Source organism: Panthera uncia (genome assembly GCF_023721935.1).
Source record: "Panthera uncia isolate 11264 chromosome C1 unlocalized genomic scaffold, Puncia_PCG_1.0 HiC_scaffold_3, whole genome shotgun sequence".
Lineage (NCBI taxonomy): Eukaryota > Metazoa > Chordata > Mammalia > Carnivora > Felidae > Panthera > Panthera uncia.
In genome coordinates, this window is record NW_026057584.1 from 88,565,063 (window position 1) to 88,585,551 (window position 20,489).

The 20,489-nt window shown below is 34.6% G+C and overlaps 1 protein-coding gene across 1 annotated transcript in view; it reads left to right on the plus strand.

The window, feature by feature from the left end:
- Nucleotides 1-20,489, plus strand: part of LRP1B (LDL receptor related protein 1B) — a 1,876,868-nt gene that overhangs the window by 1,771,980 nt on the left and 84,399 nt on the right. Inside the window, exons 78-82 of the mRNA XM_049615676.1 lie at nucleotides 1,229-1,452; nucleotides 2,174-2,280; nucleotides 12,358-12,474; nucleotides 14,349-14,522; nucleotides 16,154-16,279. Of these exons, the coding sequence (XP_049471633.1) occupies nucleotides 1,229-1,452; nucleotides 2,174-2,280; nucleotides 12,358-12,474; nucleotides 14,349-14,522; nucleotides 16,154-16,279 (748 nt within the window). The remainder of the gene's footprint in view (nucleotides 1-1,228; nucleotides 1,453-2,173; nucleotides 2,281-12,357; nucleotides 12,475-14,348; nucleotides 14,523-16,153; nucleotides 16,280-20,489) is intronic.

A 20,489-nucleotide genomic window follows, 5' to 3' on the forward strand; every position in this document is an offset into this window, starting at 1 on the left:
AGAAACTATTATGTGTTAAAAACACATATTTCCACTGGTTGCAGGTCCTAATTAAGCTCTTACACATTGAATACATGTGTAGTTATAATCACCTTCAAATAATTGTTTCTATTCTTGATATAATACCCCTGGGAATCCTTTCTCATTTTTGGTTATGCACAATAAACCTGGCCATGTAAAATTAATTATGACACTAGTTCCTACTCGAAGTGATCAAGTTAATTGAAGGGCACAGAGCATATGTTATTTTTCTTGCTGTCTATTCGCAATGAACTCTCTTACTTTTTGTCTCCCAATAATTCAATAATACAATATTAAGCAGAAAATCCAAGCTAGTAAATTTAATATAAATGGCAGAGATTGGAATTTTTCTTAAAATATGTTCAAATATAGTATCTTTCTACATGTGTATCTGCACTAATATTCTTTTTCAATTTTTATATCAAATTGTATGGGGGAGCATACAGAACAACTGGGCCTTCCTTAAATTGCTGAAAAGAGTGTATATTGGTACAAACTCTTTGAAAAAAAAGCTAGCAGTATCTATCCAAGCTAAGCATATGTATACTATAAGACTCAGCAGTTCTATTCCTTGTTAAAAACTCAACATAAATGGATGCTTTGTGTCCACCAAAAGACAGTACAAGAATATTCATGACTTTGGTTGTAACGGCCTAAAACTGCAAATAATCCAAATGGACATCATCAGTAAAATGGTGAACAATTTATGGTATATTCACAAAGTGAAATATTACCCATCAATAAAAATGTATTAATAATTCACATGCACAACAATTTGGATGAATTTCATAGATACACTGTTGAGTAAAATAAGCCAGGAATAGAACAGTATGATGCTATTTATAAAGATTTGTTTAAGGCATTTTATTTTGTTAGATATCAGAATTATTGTTAGTCACAGAGGAATACTGACCAGAAGAAGTCACAGGTGAACCTTCTACAATTGTAGAAATATTCTAGATTGTGGTTATACAAGGGCCATCATAGGTTGAACTCCAGTGAATTGTGCACTTAAGATTTGTGAAATTATGATATTTATAAAAATTAAGAAAAAAAATGAAGTATTTAGTTATTTAAAAACCCTGTGTAATAATTAACACCTGACCGTGTTAAATATTATTCCTATACAATATCAATGTATAAATACAGAACACCCCACCCCCGCTTTGCTTTTGAAAACACTGTTTTTTGCTTTGTTTTCTTTTAGTGTCCTGAATTTAAAAGGCCCAGGGACATAGCAGTTGACTGGGTTGCTGGAAATATTTATTGGACTGATCATTCTAGAATGCACTGGTTCAGTTACTATACCACTCACTGGACTAGTCTGAGGTACTCTATCAACGTAGGGCAGCTCAATGGCCCCAACTGCACCAGACTCTTAACAAACATGGCTGGAGAACCCTATGCTATTGCTGTAAATCCTAAAAGAGGGTAGGTTAATGAGTTGGTTATTTATTCTTCTTGATATGTGTATCCATTTTTAGAGATTTTCCCACCTGTCTACTGTAGTTTTCTTTCTGTAATAAGTGTTCAACATATAATAGATTCACAAGACTTCTAAAAATCTCTCTATTTATGTACAAAAGCATGTGCTTTTCGTACCAAATGGTGGCACAAAATATATGTTTTCCTGAGCGGTTGCTCCATTATACATTCTATGTGTGTATGTGTATGTGTCTTATGTGTACGTTGCAGGTGCATTGTTGCAATACACACATAACCAATATTGTTAACCTAAAATTAAATTTTGAAGATATTAAACATAATATTGAACATATTAAGTGTAAGAGTATTAGTATTTTGGCTATTTGTGACAATAAAAAATGGAGGTGTATGTGCAAACAAATCTAAATAATTTTAACACAAATATTTCCTTTCCTTTTCTTGAATTGCCCCTTTCTTACTCTTTTACTTTTTCATTTATAGGCAATGACCAAAAAGAAAATAGAGAAATGTTAAATAAAACTCCTAATTACTACCCACTCTCTATTGGAGTTTGTGAGTCCATAGATTTAGAATTGGGCCCCAAAATCTGCTTTTTCAGGGACTCTGGGGTGATTCTGGTGCACACAGTCTGAAGAGACATTGTGTTTGGGAGCAGAGTTGGGTTGTAACGGCACTCCAACCTAACCAACTTGACCTATCTCTTCAGGATGATGTACTGGACTGTCGTTGGGGACCACTCCCACATAGAAGAAGCAGCCATGGATGGCACTCTGAGAAGGATTTTAGTACAAAAGAATTTGCAAAGACCCACAGGTATGATGTGTTGCTGACACGGTCTAGAATGCGGAGCAATATGCTCGGCATATTAGTGTAACAAGACTTTGCACTTTTGTTGGCAATATAATCATTTTTATAAGCACATAAAATAATTCATAGTATGGCTTTATGAAAGTCATTAACATTTCATGTTGTATTTTGCCAGCTTGAAAGTCAAGGCCTTATCATACTGCCAGTGATATTACAGGGATGTTATTTGAAAATTGCCTAAGTTGTAAGGCCGTTTGTAGGATTTCACACGCATAGAATTTCAACAGTTTACAGTGTAATAGGGTGTTTTTACCGATATAAGTTAATGATGTTGGGGTAGATGGTACTATTTCTAGAGGATCAGAAGCTAAATGGACAAAGAGGTGGGAAAACATAAATAATTTTTAAGAGGAAGATTTGATGATTCCTGGCCCTTTCATTCACAGCCCTTTTTAATCAGACTTCAATAGCTTTCCCAGTTGTGTCATCTAAGCTATGCTCCAGACTCTCTGTACTCTCAGGACTGCTCAAGAACTCAGGTGTTTTTTCTGCCTCCCTGTTGTTCTCCCATTCCATTTGCCTCCCCACCTGCCCTTCTGAGTTTTGTGCATCCAGCTGAATCTTACCCACCTTATAACATCTAACTTTAACACTTCCTCAATAAAACACTTTCAGAACTGCAAGGAACCCCAAGGATTTCATGCCACATGCAACGCTTCCTGCCTACTATATCCCAAAGGAGAGAATACATTTTCTCTATCACATATTATTTAATCATTATGCTTTGTGGTATCTTATATAATTGAAATTTTATTTATATTTGGCACTTATATTCATTTTTTTAATGTTTACTTTGAGAAAGAGAGAGTATGTTATGGGGATAGGGCAGAAAGAGAGAGGGAGACATGGAATCTGGAGTAGGCTCCAGGGTCTGAGTTGTCAGCACAGAGCCCGACATGAAGCTCAAACTCACAGACTGTGAGATCGTGACCTGAGCTGAAGCGGGACGATTAACTGGCTGAGCCACTGAGGTGGCCCGGCACTTATATTCTTATTAACTTTTAATGTGCTGTGTGATTTTTCCTTCAACTAGATTGCTTTTACTCTTTATGGGAAGGAGCAATCTTTGGGATTTAGTTCATTTACATAAGTGTGTCTCCATTCACTGGTTTAACAAGTACTAATTGAACACCCATCTGGCGGGAGAAATTTTTCCAGATGCTGAAGACAAGTCCTTACTCTTGTGAAGTTGAAAATACCAACTCTCATGAACTTTCCTTCCTCCAGAGGATAGAATATACAACATAAGTCATGTCAGATACTAATAAGTGCCATATAGAAAAGAATGGGCACTTATGGGGGAACACTATTTTGATCAGGATTATCAGAGAAGCCATCTTAGAAAGGTGATATTTGAGAAGGGAACTTCATAGAAGTAGCAGGCTAATGTGAATATGTAAGCAAAGAGCTTTCCAAACAGAGTGAAAATCAAGTTAAGAGTTAAGGATGAGCTTAACATTTGTCAAAAACAGCAAGAATGTTAGTATGCCTAGAAACATTCGAGCAGCTCAGGAAAGTGGTAGAAGTGTGGGTGCCCAGGTGGCCAGGTGAAGGTCATGTAGGACCTAGAACACACTGTTAAGGACTGGATTTTATTCCAGTTTTAAGGGGAGGCATGGAAGGCTACTGGAGAGGCAAATGGCATAATATTATCATACGCTGTTTTCATTTTTTATAGAACCTTAATTGTCTTAACTTTTTATTTCTAACTAATTTTGGACATATAGAAAAGTTCCAAAATTATTTTTTTTTAAGTTCTGTGATGTTAACAACTTACATAATCATAGTATGTGAGACATGATTTTCATATTAAGGAATGTTTCTGGCAGCAGTTTATAGAATTGCCTGTCACAGGGTTCTTAGGAAGGAGCCTGAGACAGGAATTCTTCTAAAGGTTATTTATGAGGGGAGTGCTATTCAGGAGATGTCTGTAAAATATGGAGAGAGAAAAAGACTATGTCTCAGGTAAACTCTAATTTTGGCTTCAGCCACGGGGATGTGCCTTGGAGCATAGATCCCATGACAGGGAAGGAGTCAGCTTTTATATGATCCATCAGTCTTTGGTTGGCCTTTGGACTCAAACTTCCCAATCCAGACTGCTGCAGACAGTTGAGCACAAATCTCTGGGGAAGGAGGGCAAGTGTGATTCCTTAGCTGCAAACAGTGGATAGTGGAGAGGTATCCCTACCTACTAAAGGAAATCTGAGCTGGCCACCACAGCATCCCCTACAGTGGGTGAAGTGCAAATGAACATTTTTCATGTGGTGACCACTCTGCCCAGCACTATGGGTAGTTTAATGATGAAGATGGCATACTCCCTTTTCTCATGGAGTTGATATTTAAGGGAAAAAATGAGGCATGCACTAAAGTTTTGAAGTTTGAAGTTTTGGCACAATGAGAGAATTGTTACATGCCTTATGATATCATGGGAGTGCAAAGGCAAGAGAAATTATATCTAATACTGGAAAACTATGTGAAAGGTGTCATTTAAACACGTGCTTGAAGGATAGGTGGACATTTGAAAGGTGGACAGATAACTCACCATGGTATAGTTTTTATAAAGGTGTTCTTTTAAGTCAAATATACCAGTGTTGATCCCAGGGGATTATGTATCACCTGTGAGATCTCAGAAAGGAACTTACTATCTTCAAAGTTTGATTTTTACCATTTACAAACCAAGGAGGGATTATGACTAACTTATGATATTGTTGTATTTATTCAATGACATAGCACTCTGAGCCAGGGGCTGCAATGTGAAGCACATGGTATGTTCTATGATATTTGAAGTCATGAATCACCTAGAAGAGGATGGGATAGGTAATGTAACATGAACCGAGAATAGAGAGCTTTAAATACCAAAGTGTTTTGATGTGATTTTTTAGTCAATAATAAACCGCTGTACAATTTTGATTCAAGTAGTGATGTGAATAAGGTAGGTCTTCTTGCTTTGGTATCATTGTGCCAATGGAGTGAATAGATAGAGAGCTATGAGACCAGCTAAAAATCCATTGAATGGTCCTAATGAGAGCAGAGAGTGGCACAACTAGAATGGTAACAGGTGAGAAGGGGAGAATGCATACAGAAGGGAAAGCAGAGTAAGCATAGAATTTATGAAATACATATGAGAATAGAGGTAGAGATAAGAAATATCTCAAAGAGAGGTTAAAATTCAATAAATTAAACATCTTCTTATTTCCTTTCTTCATCCATTCCTCCTTAAATTAAAAAATATTGGATGCTCGGGGTGCCTGGGTGTATCAGTTGGTTGAGCACCCAACTTTTGATTTTGTCCCAGGTCATGATCTCACGGTCCGTGGGATTGAGCCCCACCATCAGGCTCTGTGTAGACAGCATGAAACCTGCTTGAAATTCTTGCTTTCCTTCTCTCTGCCCTTCCCCAACTTGTGTGTGTGTGTGTGTGTGTGTGAGAGTGTATGTGTGTATGTATATGTATGCACACTCTCTCAAAAATAAATAAATAAACATTAAAAAAATTGGATGCTCGCTATATGCCAGATACTATCGGTAATCAGATGTATTATATGGGATATATGGATCCCTACACTCACAGAGCTTAAATTCTAATATGGGGGACCATAAAAACAAAAACCAAACTGTGTGTGTGCACATCTGATAGGAGGGGGTGCACCATGCAGCAGGTGTCACTTTAATTATAGTGGAGAGGAAAGGCTTTCCAAGGTGCTGATTGTTAAGATTAATTGCTAAACTATGTGAAGGGGTAGAAAAAAATGGGATGATGTTGCAACACGAAGCAAAGAATGGGACAGAGACCTGAAGGTAGGAAAGCCAAAGAGCATAGTAAACAAATTAGAAAATAGCATGAGACAAGGATTAGAGAGATGGGTAGGGGTCAGCCTAGGCAGGATCTCAGAGACCAAGACAAATACCATTGCTTCATGTTAAGTAGATAACCAGCTCTAATCAGACATCAGAGACATATCAAGAAAGAAGTTGGTGTGAGGCTTTTGACTCCATGTGATTGGGCATGTGCGAGTTTTCTTCTCAGTAAGTCTGCTTTGAAAACTTCTGCTCCACTTAACAGGAGTAGACTCTTGAAAGCTGTTTACTCACTCATTCAACTAATTTTGTGTGTGTGCCTACTGTGTGTCAGAGATAATTTTAGGCATTTGGAATACAGGAGTGAACATACAGATCCCTATTCTTCTAGTGGTTATGAGGCAAAACCATATTTTAAAAAGTAAATTATAAAGTTATGAGGTGTTTAGTGATATGGAAAAAAAGAGTGAAAATAGAGTAAGAAGGGTCAGAAATGGTGGAGGGAAGTTTGCAGTGTGACATTAGTAGGTCTTTAGAGTAGAACTTTGAGAAGGTGGCACTTGAACAGACTGTGTGTTGCTGTCAATCACCGGCAAATGTTGCAGGTGTGGTTATGGCCCCAGGTGAATCAGTCAGATGGAGATATCTCACAGATAACTGAAAATTTTAGTTCTACAGATTAAAGCTTGGAGTTTAAACTTAAAGTTTGGGGAATTAGCAAAGAAAGCCAATGATTAAAGTTGCTGGGGTTGTTCAGATGGACAAGAGAGGGGGAAACAAAGCGTCTTCTTAGGGTAGAATTTTGTGAGATGCTTATATTTAGAAGAGTCACAGTCAGAACTGAAGACTGAAAAGATGTTTGTACAACTGGAGCAAAACAACTGGATTCAGAATCACAAAAGCTGCAGGAAGAGTCTCAAAAGAACTACGGTACACCTTATTGGGCATACTATAATGACTTGCACAAAGAAAATATACAGCAGCAGAAAGAGCTTAAGTCTGCCATTTATATAGGCTTGAGTTAAAACTGAGCAGCCTGCATAAAGTTTTGAGCATCAAATTTCTCATTTGTAAAATGTAGATGATAATATCTACCTTATAGAGAATTCATAACAATTTAAATCATATGTAAATCGATGTAAATTGATGAATATAATTCCCTGAATATCTAAGAGGCTAAGAATAATTATAAAAACAATCATATGCTAGGGGTGCTGGGTGGCTCAGTCGGTTAAGCATCTACCTCTTGATTTCATCTTAGGTCATGATCTCAGGATTCATGAGATCGAGCCCTGTGTGGGGCTCTGTGCCAATGGCACGGAGCCTGCTTGGGATTCTCTTTCTCCCTCTCTATCTCCCTCTCTCTCAAAATAAATAAATACACTTAAAGCAAATATATGCTAAAACCTTATATATGTATTCTATGTAACATCCATCATAATTTCCTAACACTGATAATTATTTTTATTCATTTAAAAATGTCATTTAGTATATTTTGTTAATTTGATTCATTTTCTTATGGCATATCAATTTGAATTCTGTAAGATTTTTAAAAATCCACAAGCCACATATAAAAACCTATTACTTTACTTCATGCCCACCTGCTTCATAAGTGGCTTTCTTAATATTGGAAATGCTGGTTTTGTATTCATAGGCAGGATTTTATTCTGTCAGGCAGAAACATCTCAAATGTTATCTTTACAGGGATTAATAACTCTTGAGTATTGTCATGCTAAATGTTATTGATATAAAAATGAATCAAGAACAAATCTCATGAGATCTTTAGGAAATAATAGATAATTAGGTTTCATAAACAGCATATTACTAGAAAGGTATAATGAAAAGTTGGCAATAAGTCATTGTTCTGCATCTATTATGTATATGTACACATTATATGGAGAGAGGCATGTGTACCCTATGAGATATTCCTCTGTGGAAGTAAGTTCATTATTTGTCTTCCCAGAAACATCTCAAGACTTGTTTGTACCTATTTTTTCTCTCTCTTTTTTTCTTGGCATATGTTTCTAAATATTTTCCCTGACTCCAAGGTTATTATATTGAAATCAGTAACTATAATAATACCTCTGTTACCCTCCAAGTGCAACATGTTGTTCTTTACATTTTGGGTTTATTGGAAATGCTACCTTTCCTTTACGAATCCATGAATGAATGCATGCACTGAGATGTAATACATTTGTTCATATCTGTACTTTAATAGGGTACACAGGATATCTGCAGGATCGAACAGCAATAGAATAGATGTGAGCTTATCTCTATCCCTTTAGGTAACCCCTGTGTATTCCAGGGTTAGAATTGTACAATCCAATTGAACAGTTAGCCCACCACTTAGCTAGACCTGTATTTGCTCACTACCAGCCCTACCATTACATACTTTACAAAATCATGATGGGAATACCTCAATTCTTTGGGCTTTCATAGCACTCGTTATCTCCATAGTTGATACTTCATCATCTACTACTTTAATGATACAGTAGAACGTGAACTCTTTAATGTATATTCTGTGTACCCACCCAATCAGACCATAAATAATTTAAATCAAAATTATTACTGGTATTCCTATGCACATTGAAGAATATTACAGTGTCCGTAATTAGTGTGTGCTTAAGAATAATTATGTATTGAATGAATGAAGAGATGAATGCCTACAATTTTTAACATTCTAACCCATGGTGTGGTTTTATGGCCTCTTTTAACAAACGACACACTTGTCTTATTTTATTAGGCACAATATTAACAACAAAGGACATAATCTATCTTCTGATTCAGTCAATTGTGTGGTAGTTGAACTTCATACTCCATGAGAGTAGGAACATGATCCGTTTTGTTCTTTGCTACATACCTAGTACCTGACAGTGTATAGTACAAGGGAGGTGTCTTATGAATATATATTGGGTTAATGAATGATGTGTCAGGGAGGATACTTTCCAGCTCTCCCTCCAGTAAGAAGGCATGTAAGATTACATGTTTTTTATTTAGATACATATTATTTGATACCTAGAAGCTTATTTATGTTGCCTTTAGCTTCCCCCAAATCATGACAGTTTCTGAGAAATTAAAGAATTACATACTGGCCCTGAACTAGTTATAATTATTCATTCAATCTGTAAATTATTTTCTATTATACAACAAAAGGTATATAATTAAATAAAATGGATAGAACTTAGGACTATTTTGGAATTTCTTGATGCATTTATTTTACTCACACTCAGATAAGGGTGTGTGTGTGTGTGTGTGTGTGTGTGCGCGCGCGCGCTCGCATGTGTTTGTAACTTTAGTTTGGAATCTAAGACTGGAAGTAAGAAATCTATCTCAAAAAATAGTTTTAACAATTAAAAAATAAATTTCACATAGTGGTAAATATTTTCAGTTTTTGAACCCTTTTTATCACCTCTTAAATCAAGAATATGGTAGTGCACACTTGCTGGTTAGTACTAACTTACAAATGTTGACTTTCCTTTAACGCAGAATGTATGTAATCTTTTTCTCTATTTCTGAGAACACAGTGATTTTAATTTATTACTTTCTTCAAGTCTTCTCAAATATCCCATTGGTATTGTCGGTTCTCATAAGATTTTGCTTTGACCATTTCCATTTTCTTTTTCTTTTCTTTCTTTCTTTTTTTTTAAGACCATAGTGGATATAGAGGAACTAGTGGGAAGGTCTTGGAAATTTTCAGAGTTCAACAAAAGTGAGATTCAAAAATCCCTAAAATGTAATAATAGTCTTGACATCATGGGAGAAGTTAAGAAAATGACTATATGAATAGGGCCTTTATCATATATTCGTAAAACTTAGTGAACCCATGCCTTTATCTTTTAAAAACCTTCCAAATTGTGATTCCATAATACTTGATTAGAACAAAGTGACATGTAGTTACACAGACTTGGTTGCAAATATCCATCATTCCCAGTTCAGATAAAAATGACTTTCTTGGGAATTGATTTTTTTTTCTGTTTTATTATCAGTACTTTATTAAAGACAAAAAGGAGATGTGATATTTTAAAGATAGAAATGAACTTGTTCTTTCATATAAACTTCACTCTCATGTCTATAACAAGAAAAGTTAGTTGATTCCTTTATTAACTTTTTAATTTAAAAGACTATCTCTTTTATTAAAGGGCTTAAGGAAAAATCGAAATCATCGATTTGTGGATTTTTTGGAATATAAATCCCACTCATCTGAAAGCTTTGTTATATAATTTTTATCTAGATGTAATTCCATCCAATAGCACAATATGTGACCAGAGCTGATAAAGATGGGTTTGTCTTGGACAAGCCTAGACTAACAATGCAATATATGATACTTTTGAAAACTGTCTTACTGCTGCTGAATCTGAAGCAATAATATTGGTAATTAGACTGTATTACACACCCTTTGTTGTCTTTCCCACAGTTAACAAATTGGATATTAACAAATTTAATATCCAAAAGTGAAGGACAATTGTGGGGACAGCTTTTGAAAATCTACTTCTTTATTGTATCACATTGGTGAAAGAGAAAGAAAAAAGTCTTTTAATCCTTCTTAGACAACTGTTCTGAAATATAATGGTGGCAGAAGGAAACTGGGTCATTTTATGGTTCATGTCGCCCATAGTTATACATGAAGAAGCAAAATCATAACTTCCAACATGACTCCAAATAGCAAATCAGTCATCGAGTAGAAACTAGTAAAACATGGGCCACTTGTTTTAATTGCTAAGTCATTTCTTAGAGACTGATTGGGCATAGTACATCTTTATATTATACTCAAGAAGCAATATTTATATTTGATTTGATTACATTCGGGCTAGATCTACAAACAACTAAAAAAATATTCTTGAATTATCTTCACCATGAGTTTATTTGTTTATTTTTCACTCTGATTGTTAACTCTTGGACTGTCTACAGAGGAATCCAATTACCACAAATTCAACAATACCTTTCATTCAGTTGCATTGCCATTGAAGTGTATCTCAGTTATTTATTGAATGTTCTGATTAAGAAAGCTATCTAACTTTCAGCTGCCAAAGGTATTTTAGTTTCATTGTACAGTTTTTATAATTTAATACATCATATATACAGACTAGTCACAAAAATTAAATATCTATAACAGTGAAGACTAACTGTACAATTTATATGTTATAGATCTTACTTTTCTATATTGAAGGAAGTTTACTTAAGACAGAAAGCATTCTGTCGATATTTTTGCAAGAGGATACTGTCTGGACTCCAGTAACATTATGAAATAAAAAAACAAAAACCTGAATAAGTAGAAAAAACATTATTTTTTACCACATCTTATTTTAGTCGATTGTTATTCACTAACAGATACTGATGATAAAAATAAAGACAAGCAGTCCCAAAGAAAATTAATGATTCGAGTGAAAAAGTGTAAGCACAACTAGAACCTTAATTACAGAATTTGTCATTCATTCTTGTCTACTATAACCATCAATCTTCAGTCAGTTTAAACTTTAGTATGCACACAGGTGTCTCACAATACCATAGGCCAACTCCTAATGGGTGAAAATGTCTTATGATTAAGCCCATGAACCTTTTATATTTGAGAAACATACCTTCATGAGGATATCCAAAATATAACTAATTACACTGAATTATTTTAAATAAAAAAAATTAATGTTTATTTATTTTTGAGAGAGAGAGAGAGGCAGGGGCAGAGAGAGAGGGAGACATAGAATTCAAAGCAGGCTCCAGGCTCTGAGCCTGAGACCAACCTGGGGCTTGAACTAACAAATCATGACCTGAGCCAAAGTCAGATGATTAACCGACTGAGCAACCCAGGAGCCTCACACCCTGAGTTATTTTAAATAAAGGTTAGATAAGTGGTTTAAATGATTAGTTAATTCTGTATATACTAAAAAGATAAAAACTAAAATATGGAAAAGGTTTTTTTAGAAAATAGCCATAATTAGGAAACCAGTAAGTGTGGAAATGAAGGATATTTAGGGTAACTTTTCATATAGGAAGGAAAATTTTTACTATAGCTAATTAAATTCTAGGTAAGCTATCCACATTTAATTCAGATAAAGATTAGTTATTCATTTTTTTTTTCTAATTTCTATAGTACCATAATGTAGACTGGGTAATTTCTTTGATATATGAAGAAAAATATCCATCATAATTATATATTAAGAAGCAGAAATATAATTTTAAATAATTTCACATTTATTTTTGTTTATTTATCCTTATGTATTGATTTTGTAGGTCTGGCTGTGGATCATTTTAGTGAACGAATATACTGGGCTGACCTTGAGCTTTCTGTTATTGGCAGTGTTCTGTATGATGGCTCTGATTCAGTAGTCTCTGTCAGCAGCAAACAAGGTTTGTGAAGTGCTTTTGTTTTGTCTTTAATTATTATTGAGTATATTAAGTACTGATATGTAAATATAAATATGAAAGGTTTACGTTCTGAGTTTCCTCAATTTCTTTTTCCTTACAAGTTGTTGCTCTTACTATGGATTAAAACTTTTATTCCCAGTAGAAGAACAAAGAGGCCAGGCCAGAAGAACTTAGCCTAGGACAAACATGGTCCATTGCTTCTCAGATTCAGAAAATACTCATTCTGTTCCTTCTGTAGATATTACATTCTGGGCAGAACACTTGAGTTAATCAACATTAGTGCCTCTGAACACAAGTTTTTATTTCAAATTGCAGTGACAGCAAGCAGAAATGAATTATTGTAGGGCACCTGGGTGCCTTAATCGTTAAGCCTCTGACTTTGACTCAGGTAATGATCTCACAGTTTGTATGTTCGAATCCCACATCAGGTGAGCTCGTGCCCCACTTTGGGTGAACTTGAGCCCAGGGGGAACTCCACTTCCTCTCTCTCTCTCTCTCTCTCTCTCTCTCTCTCTCTCTCTCTCCCCCTTGTGGGAGTCTTTCTCTGTCTGCCCCTCGCTCACTTGCACCCTCTCTCTCAAAAAAGAATTAAAATAAAATGCCTTTTAAAAATGAATGATTGTATATAATAAAGCATCACTGTAACAATCATTGCATTCAAGAGAAAAGCAGTGTGTAAAAATAACTTACCTCTACCTCCAGTGAGTGCAGAATCTACCTGTGCTCTTCTTTTGTGGTACCCTTTCTTATTCCCGCCTCTGTGACTACCTCCTATATTTTATTCTTTTTTTTCTCCCACTTTCTTTGCCCGGCAATCTCAGTTCTTTCTGGTGAATTTAATTTCTTTCCCTTCTGGTTTATTTTTCCCTTATCCACCACAACTTCTTCTCTTATTTACCACAAATTGTTTATCATATGGACTTGAAGTTTTTATATGTATATATTACATATACTGAATATAGCTCTGCTTCTTGGTTTTTTTAACAAAAGCAGAGAAGTTGAAAGAAAAATAATTAAATTGAACTTTCATTGTGCCTTTGCCTAATGTGTGTTTTTTCTGTGATAGCCCTAGACAGACAAAAAAATTCCATATTACACCTGATTACAATAAAGTTGACCTTTACAGCTTAAGTACATTGAAGTAGCATATATAAGTTTTTAAAAAAGCATTTTATGTTTTACAGCCTCTAGATAATAATTAAAATATAAATGTCATTTTGCTTGTTATAAATTTCAGTATCAAAAGTTAGATTAATTCTTTTCATAAAACCTCTTAAAGTAACAGTTATTTCTTACAATGGGAAAAATGATGCCCTCTATTATTGTTAGCCACACTCGTCATGTGCACCATTGCTATTTGCCAGGTTCTTTTCTTGATCCCATTTCAAAACAACAATAGTAATGCCTTTTTCTCTTCTTTTCTTTTTGTCATTCAGGCAATCTAATTTGATCATTAAGTTGATCTAGAACACAAATTCAGAATTTTGTGAGCTTCCTAATTGTGTACAATGGATAAGGCTGGCCTGTAGCTTTTCTTTTGTCTGCAAACTGTACAGAGAGATGACTCTGCATATAGTAAGCCCCCAGCAAATGCTTTGTGGGGCTGCAGATGGTTAAAGTGATGATAGAAATGTTTTTTTTTATGTTGTGAGTGATGTGTTTAGTATCTCATATATTCGTACTGCAAAGAAATTAATTATGACAACTTTTCAGCTAATAGTAAAAACATTATAATTCTGAAATTTTTTTAAACCACAGTAATAAGATTTTCTACGTGATCTTAAATAAAATTGGTGTTAAGTCCAAGCATTTATTTACATTGCAACTTTTATAACTCTATCTTTTAAAAATTCTAGGCTTGTTACATCCACATAGGATTGATATCTTTGAAGATTATATATATGGAGCAGGACCTAAAAATGGTGTATTTCGAGTACAAAAATTTGGCCATGGTTCAGTAGAGTACCTAGCTTTAGATGTTGATAAAACGAAAGGTGTTTTGATATCTCATCGCTATAAACAGCTAGACTGTAAGTATATTTTATACTGTTTTTGATATTGGTGAATTTTTTTCCATATGACTCTCAGAAGACAGTATTTTAAAATATTTTAACTCTTTTAATGTCTTAATCCCAAGAGTTAAGTAACTTTAATTTTGAAGTCACTAAATGTTTTAAATCACTACAGTGAAGATATAAATGGTACAAAAGTTTATTTTGTGTTGGACTGTGTTTCCTTGAAATTAGAATTGACTTGGTTATTTAAAACAAAAGTTTCCTTCTATTTTTCTAAAAGTCATAATAAAACCTGTGAGTCTATATATAAACCATGCAAGTAGTGAAATACATCATTAGCCATTTTGACTCTTGTTACTGATAACCAATAACAATCATAACATCAACATTCCATCTTTAAAATCATCCTAGGGGTACTGCTTTCAAGGGTTATATTTTCTCTGATTGTGACTTTTTTATTGTTACTTTCCCTCCTAGAAAGGAATAGGTAAATGGTTGATGTAATTATCTTGAAAGATATGTTCCAAACACAACTACCAAATATATTGAAGAACAAAGTAGAAAAAAAAAAGTGGCTGAAATAATGTCTTTATGTATGAGTTTACACTTCAAGAAACTGTGTAAGATTTGTTGATAATGTTTATGGCAAATAAAAAGATATTTACCTCATTCGGTACAATTATCTGGAAAGGCAACAATTGGTAATTATCTAAATCAGTTCTAGAAACAGATTAAAATAGTACATAGCCCCCTAAGAACTTTCTGAAATGCTATCCAAGGTTTTATTGCTTTTTACCTGTGATCTGACATATTTAGTTCCAAGGTGAATATGAGTACACTCTCTATCATTCTCTAGTTCTGTTTGATTCTTATTCATAGTCAAATATTACCACCTTCGTAAAAACTACATAAACAAATAAAACTCTGCCCTAAGTATAATAGGTGTTTGAGTAGTGGTTCTAACAGAGTGAAAGCCATTTTTATAGTCATTCTAACGACAGATCCTCTAAGGAGAGCTGTGGAGTAAGTTATGACTGCAGAAGATGCTAATTGGTGAGAAATTTAGACAAAAATAAATGTGGCAGACATTTACATGCACATAAACTTCAACCTGATGTAAAGGAAACCATGTTAAATGTGGTGTTGAGGAAAAAAAAAGTCATATCCTCTGTTTGTGTTTTGAACAAGTACATATGGGTTATAAGTCTTTGTAAGTACAAGGGGGAAGTTGTTTCTGTCTGTTCAGCAGTTCTGAAGCTATCTAAAATGAGTATTAGGTCCCTCAAGACTTCGGTTGGCTGGATTTGTTTTACATAGACCCAAACTGTACTTCGGTATCTCAGAGCAACTCTTTTACCAAAAATACGTCAGATGGAAGAGTGACAAAGCATATATTTGAATACTTTCTTCTCTCTTGGGAGAGAAGAAATGTAAATCAGGGTAAATTATGGATGGGTGTTGGTTAACACTTTCTCTTTACGTATAAAGGAGAATGGTAACATTGAAAGGACATACACCCAAAAGCAATTTGATAGGATGTCTTTTCAACATTGCTACTGCATCCTTTCACCTTGTTAAATTTTACATTTTTGAAGCCTATTGTACTTATAGTTATGAATTTCTTTGTTTTCTTTTGTTTTAATCAGTACCCAATCCATGCTTGGACTTAGTGTGTGACTTCCTGTGTTTGCTGAATCCTTTTGGAGCCACCTGTGTGTGCCCAGAAGGAAAATACTTGATTAATGGTACTTGCAATGATGACAGCCTGTTAGGTAGGTAAACTTTATTATTCTGTAAATAATGAATTAATTTGTATGATAAATTTTCACAGCTATTGAAACTGAACAGAATTAGCTACTCAATCATCAGTATAGCTGCCTTCATATCATTGGTTCTGGAATGCCTATGTAAACTACTCTCTCTGATGATGACTTTCTATCAATTTATTCCTCATTTATTCACAGAGCTGCACGGAGCACTTGCTATACATTTAAGACTAGATTAAGAACTTTGAAGTCAAATGCCAAATCAAGATACTTTTATATAGCTCTTTTACCAGCGAGGATTATGATATTTCCCAGGATGCCATTTTGTTATTAGGTTAAACCCAGCCATTTTAAGGTTTATTCATTCATCAGATTCATGGTGAACAACTTCCATGCACCAAACACTAATTTACAAACTGAGGATAAGAAATGAAGTTGTAGTCTCTTCCGTGTAAAATTTGATTCACAATACATACTACTAATAATACTAATAAATATTTTGAGGGCTTATGAGCAAAACATAACACTAATTTAGAAACTAAGGACTAATTTTGAAACAAAACTGACAACATTTATTCAGTCTTAGAACTCATATTTTAGAAGCTACATTAACATTAAAGCAAACATTTTAAAAAGTGAAACATTATTTCAGATGCTTATAAGTAATAAATAGCAAAAAATCAAAAATAAAATAACAAAAATCAAAAACCAAAATAGTATTGAAGAGATGTCTCTCAGTTATCCAGGTAAACTGACGTTAAGTTCCCTCATAATCAAGACATTAACCATAATGGAAAAACAAATTGCTATTAAGTGAAAAGAAAATTAACACTCAGTAAATTTTATGACACAGACAAAAATATAGGGCTCCAAAATCCCTTGAGGATCACAACATTTTCCACTGAGATACACTTAGGATCTCTTCATAGCAGGGTTTTCTTCCTGCTATATTTTTCTCTGTTGGAACTCCTCACGTAAACACTGTGCCTTTGCCCTTAGTAAACATGTCTACACCCATATCATGTTCTCATTGTTGTCTCCTGGGAGTTACATACAATCGGAAGACTTTTACCTTTACGATACTGTAAGTGTCTAAAACTATCACAGCTCTTTCATTTAATATATATTCTTTAAGCATTGGATATGCAAAGCTGAAGAGGATGTAAAGGTGAAATGATGAATAGATAGATGTTTGCGTCAATTGAGATACATGGTACAGAAGAGACAGAGTTAAAACTACTGTGAGAATTCAGATGATCATCCAGTTAGAGAATCGATTACAGTTTTCTGTAGAATATGACCTTAGAACAAGGTCTGTAAAGACAGATGGGATTCAGATTAAGTGGGAATGAGGGATCGGAACATTAAGACAGAGGAACTGAAAAGTCACGAAAATAAGGCATGTAAAGAAAATAGTGAGTCATTTATTTTAGTTAGGGTGTAGCATGTGTGAAGTACTGTTGTAGGTGGCAAGGTTAGAACTTTCTTAACAGAGAGCTAATTGTAAATCATGATTGGTATTTTGGATGAGTACTTTAGTGCCAGTTCTTGAAAAGGAAGCTGTCACTGGCACTAGAATGCACCCTTTCTTTTTATTGATTATCTTTCCAACCAGAGTAGCTGTGATCTCAACTGTGATGGTCAAGTAAGAGAATTACATGAACATTTTCAAATGTTATTAGGCACATTTTCACTAGCTGCTCTGACATGGTCACGTAGGTAAACTATGTGTCGCCACATATTTCTCTTTAACCTCTCAAATAGCTTTTTTTAAATATCAGTCTATCCTTGTGAGGAGATGTGCCACATTTTTACTAGTTCCACATACACTCTTAACCAATGATCTCACAGGTGCCCCCTATGTACTGTGTCTACTTGTATTAGAGACCCCTCAGAGACAGATTAAGATTCTGCACAGAAGTATTCTACTAATGCCACCAATGTGACTTTTACATCGATTCAGATGTTATCAGTGTTGTTTTTATGGTCAAGTTGCCTATACTTTTTGCTGTTTTCCCTATATAACTCGACATTAATATCTCTTCTACATAACACTCCTTTTTTCTTCTTTGCTTAGTGTAAATAATTTATCTAATAATCCACGTTTATTTATCCAGTAAGCCAACAAATATACAGGAAGAGGTTGGCCTGGGGTAGATCTGAGGTCGAGCTTTGTTTTAGGCCAAGATCTATCACTTAACTAATTTATGTGACCCTGCCTTCCCTTAGTCTCCATTTCTCCTGTATAAAATTAGATTAACAATAAATATTACTACTAGTTGTAGTAATAATAAATATTTTTAAGGTTTATGATCAAAGCACAATGTAAGTATATGTATATTATTGTATTTAATTCCCCCGAGATCCCCAATGATAGTATTATCATTACCCCCTATTTTTATAGATTAGGAAACTAAAGCATGGAGAGGCTCAGTTGATTGTCATCCCAAGGTGAACCTAGGCATTCTACACTCTTAACTGTCACACAGCACACCCCAGTGCCTCTATGTCACCTGTATTTTCCACGTCCAGAGTCACTGAAAATACTGGAAAGGACATATATAAACTGCCTAGTACCATGCTTTGCAAAAAGTAGGCACACAGCACTCTAAGATAAATCTATCATGAAGTAGGTAGGAAAATGAAGCAGGTTTTTCGCTATATTACATCACCAAATTTTATAGTTTTATGTTTAGAATGAGAAATCACGTTTGTCTAACTATGCACTTATTCAAGATCTAAAACTTTTTAAGAAATTTCAGTTTTACTCTTTCAGATCTGATTGAAAGACATGATTCCAGGTACCTCCTAAAAGCTCATTTTGTAATTTAAAAGAAAATCTTACATTTTAAATAATCAGAGTGTTAAAAATATTCATATTGGCCTCTATGCATATGAGTCTTGGTAGCAGACAGCTTGGACCACCTCAGTTAAGAATATAAATAAGGAGATTTCAGAATTATTGATTGGTGTAGATAAATGCCAATTAATTTTTTCCTGACATTAACATTTGATACAGCCAAGTTTTCTGCTCCTTATAATTACTTGTCTTTCTCTAGCTGCTATTGTTAAATGATGAGACACTGAATATTTTTAATCTTCATGTAAGAAATTTGAAATTCAAATGCTACTCATTCTTGGAAAAGTATTCACCTGCTCTTTCCTATAGTTGATTATAATTGCTGGAGCTTGGCTTCTAGGGGTGATTTAGTTATTGGCAAAAGCAGCCTTCTTTTTCATTATAAAACTATTACAGTTAGGTTTTGAAACTCCACTTCTATTTCATCAAACAGTGTTATATTTTAAAATTTCTGTTGCCTACGAGGCCCATTGTAGAAATGCACTTGTCCTAACATGTAGAGATTTCGGCTTTTTTTTTTAATTTTTTAATGTTTATTTATTTTTGAGAGAGAGAGAGACAGAGTGTAAGCAGGGAAGGGGAAGAGAGAGAGAGGGAGACACAGAATCCGAAGTAGTCTGCAGCCTCTGAGCTGTCAGCACAGAGCCCAAAGTGGGGCTTGAACTCATGAACTGTGAGATCATGACCTGAGCTGAAATCGGATGCTTAATAGACTGAGCCACCCAGGCACCCCTAGATTTTGAATATCTATATAGTTTACTTAGAACATTTACAGGTGAAAATGAACTCCCCACATAATAATCTTAACTGTGATCATAATGCCTTAAATATTTATCTTCACTGTTTACATTCACAGCTCCAATTAGGATCTTTTATGCTGAATGAATTAGAAATGTTTGGGTGAATTTTAAACTAAGAAAGCCTATAATTCCATTCTAGATCTTTCTTGAGAACTCAACCTCTATATTAAACTCTTTGCTTTACAATGAGGCAAGTCTCAGAATTGTCTAGTACAGCTGATAAATAGTCTCTATTGATGACAATGGATATGATATTTGAATCTTCTTTTTTTTTCATTTGAAGTCACTGAGGTTCTTTACGGTGCTTTTATGATTATTGCAGTGATACATTAAAGCTTCTACTATGTATGGGCCAATATATCTTGAATAAGGAATACAGGCTATTTTGATTTGACCTTACTTCACTATAAAAGAGGCATGACTCTAGTAGAAGACATATTCTAGAGCCGAATGCTTCTTACAGTATTCTCAATCATTTGTGTTCCATTGGGCATTATGGCCTGCCCTAAGTAAAGCAGTGTTTCTAATGGAGCAAGGCCATGTTAGCACACATAGA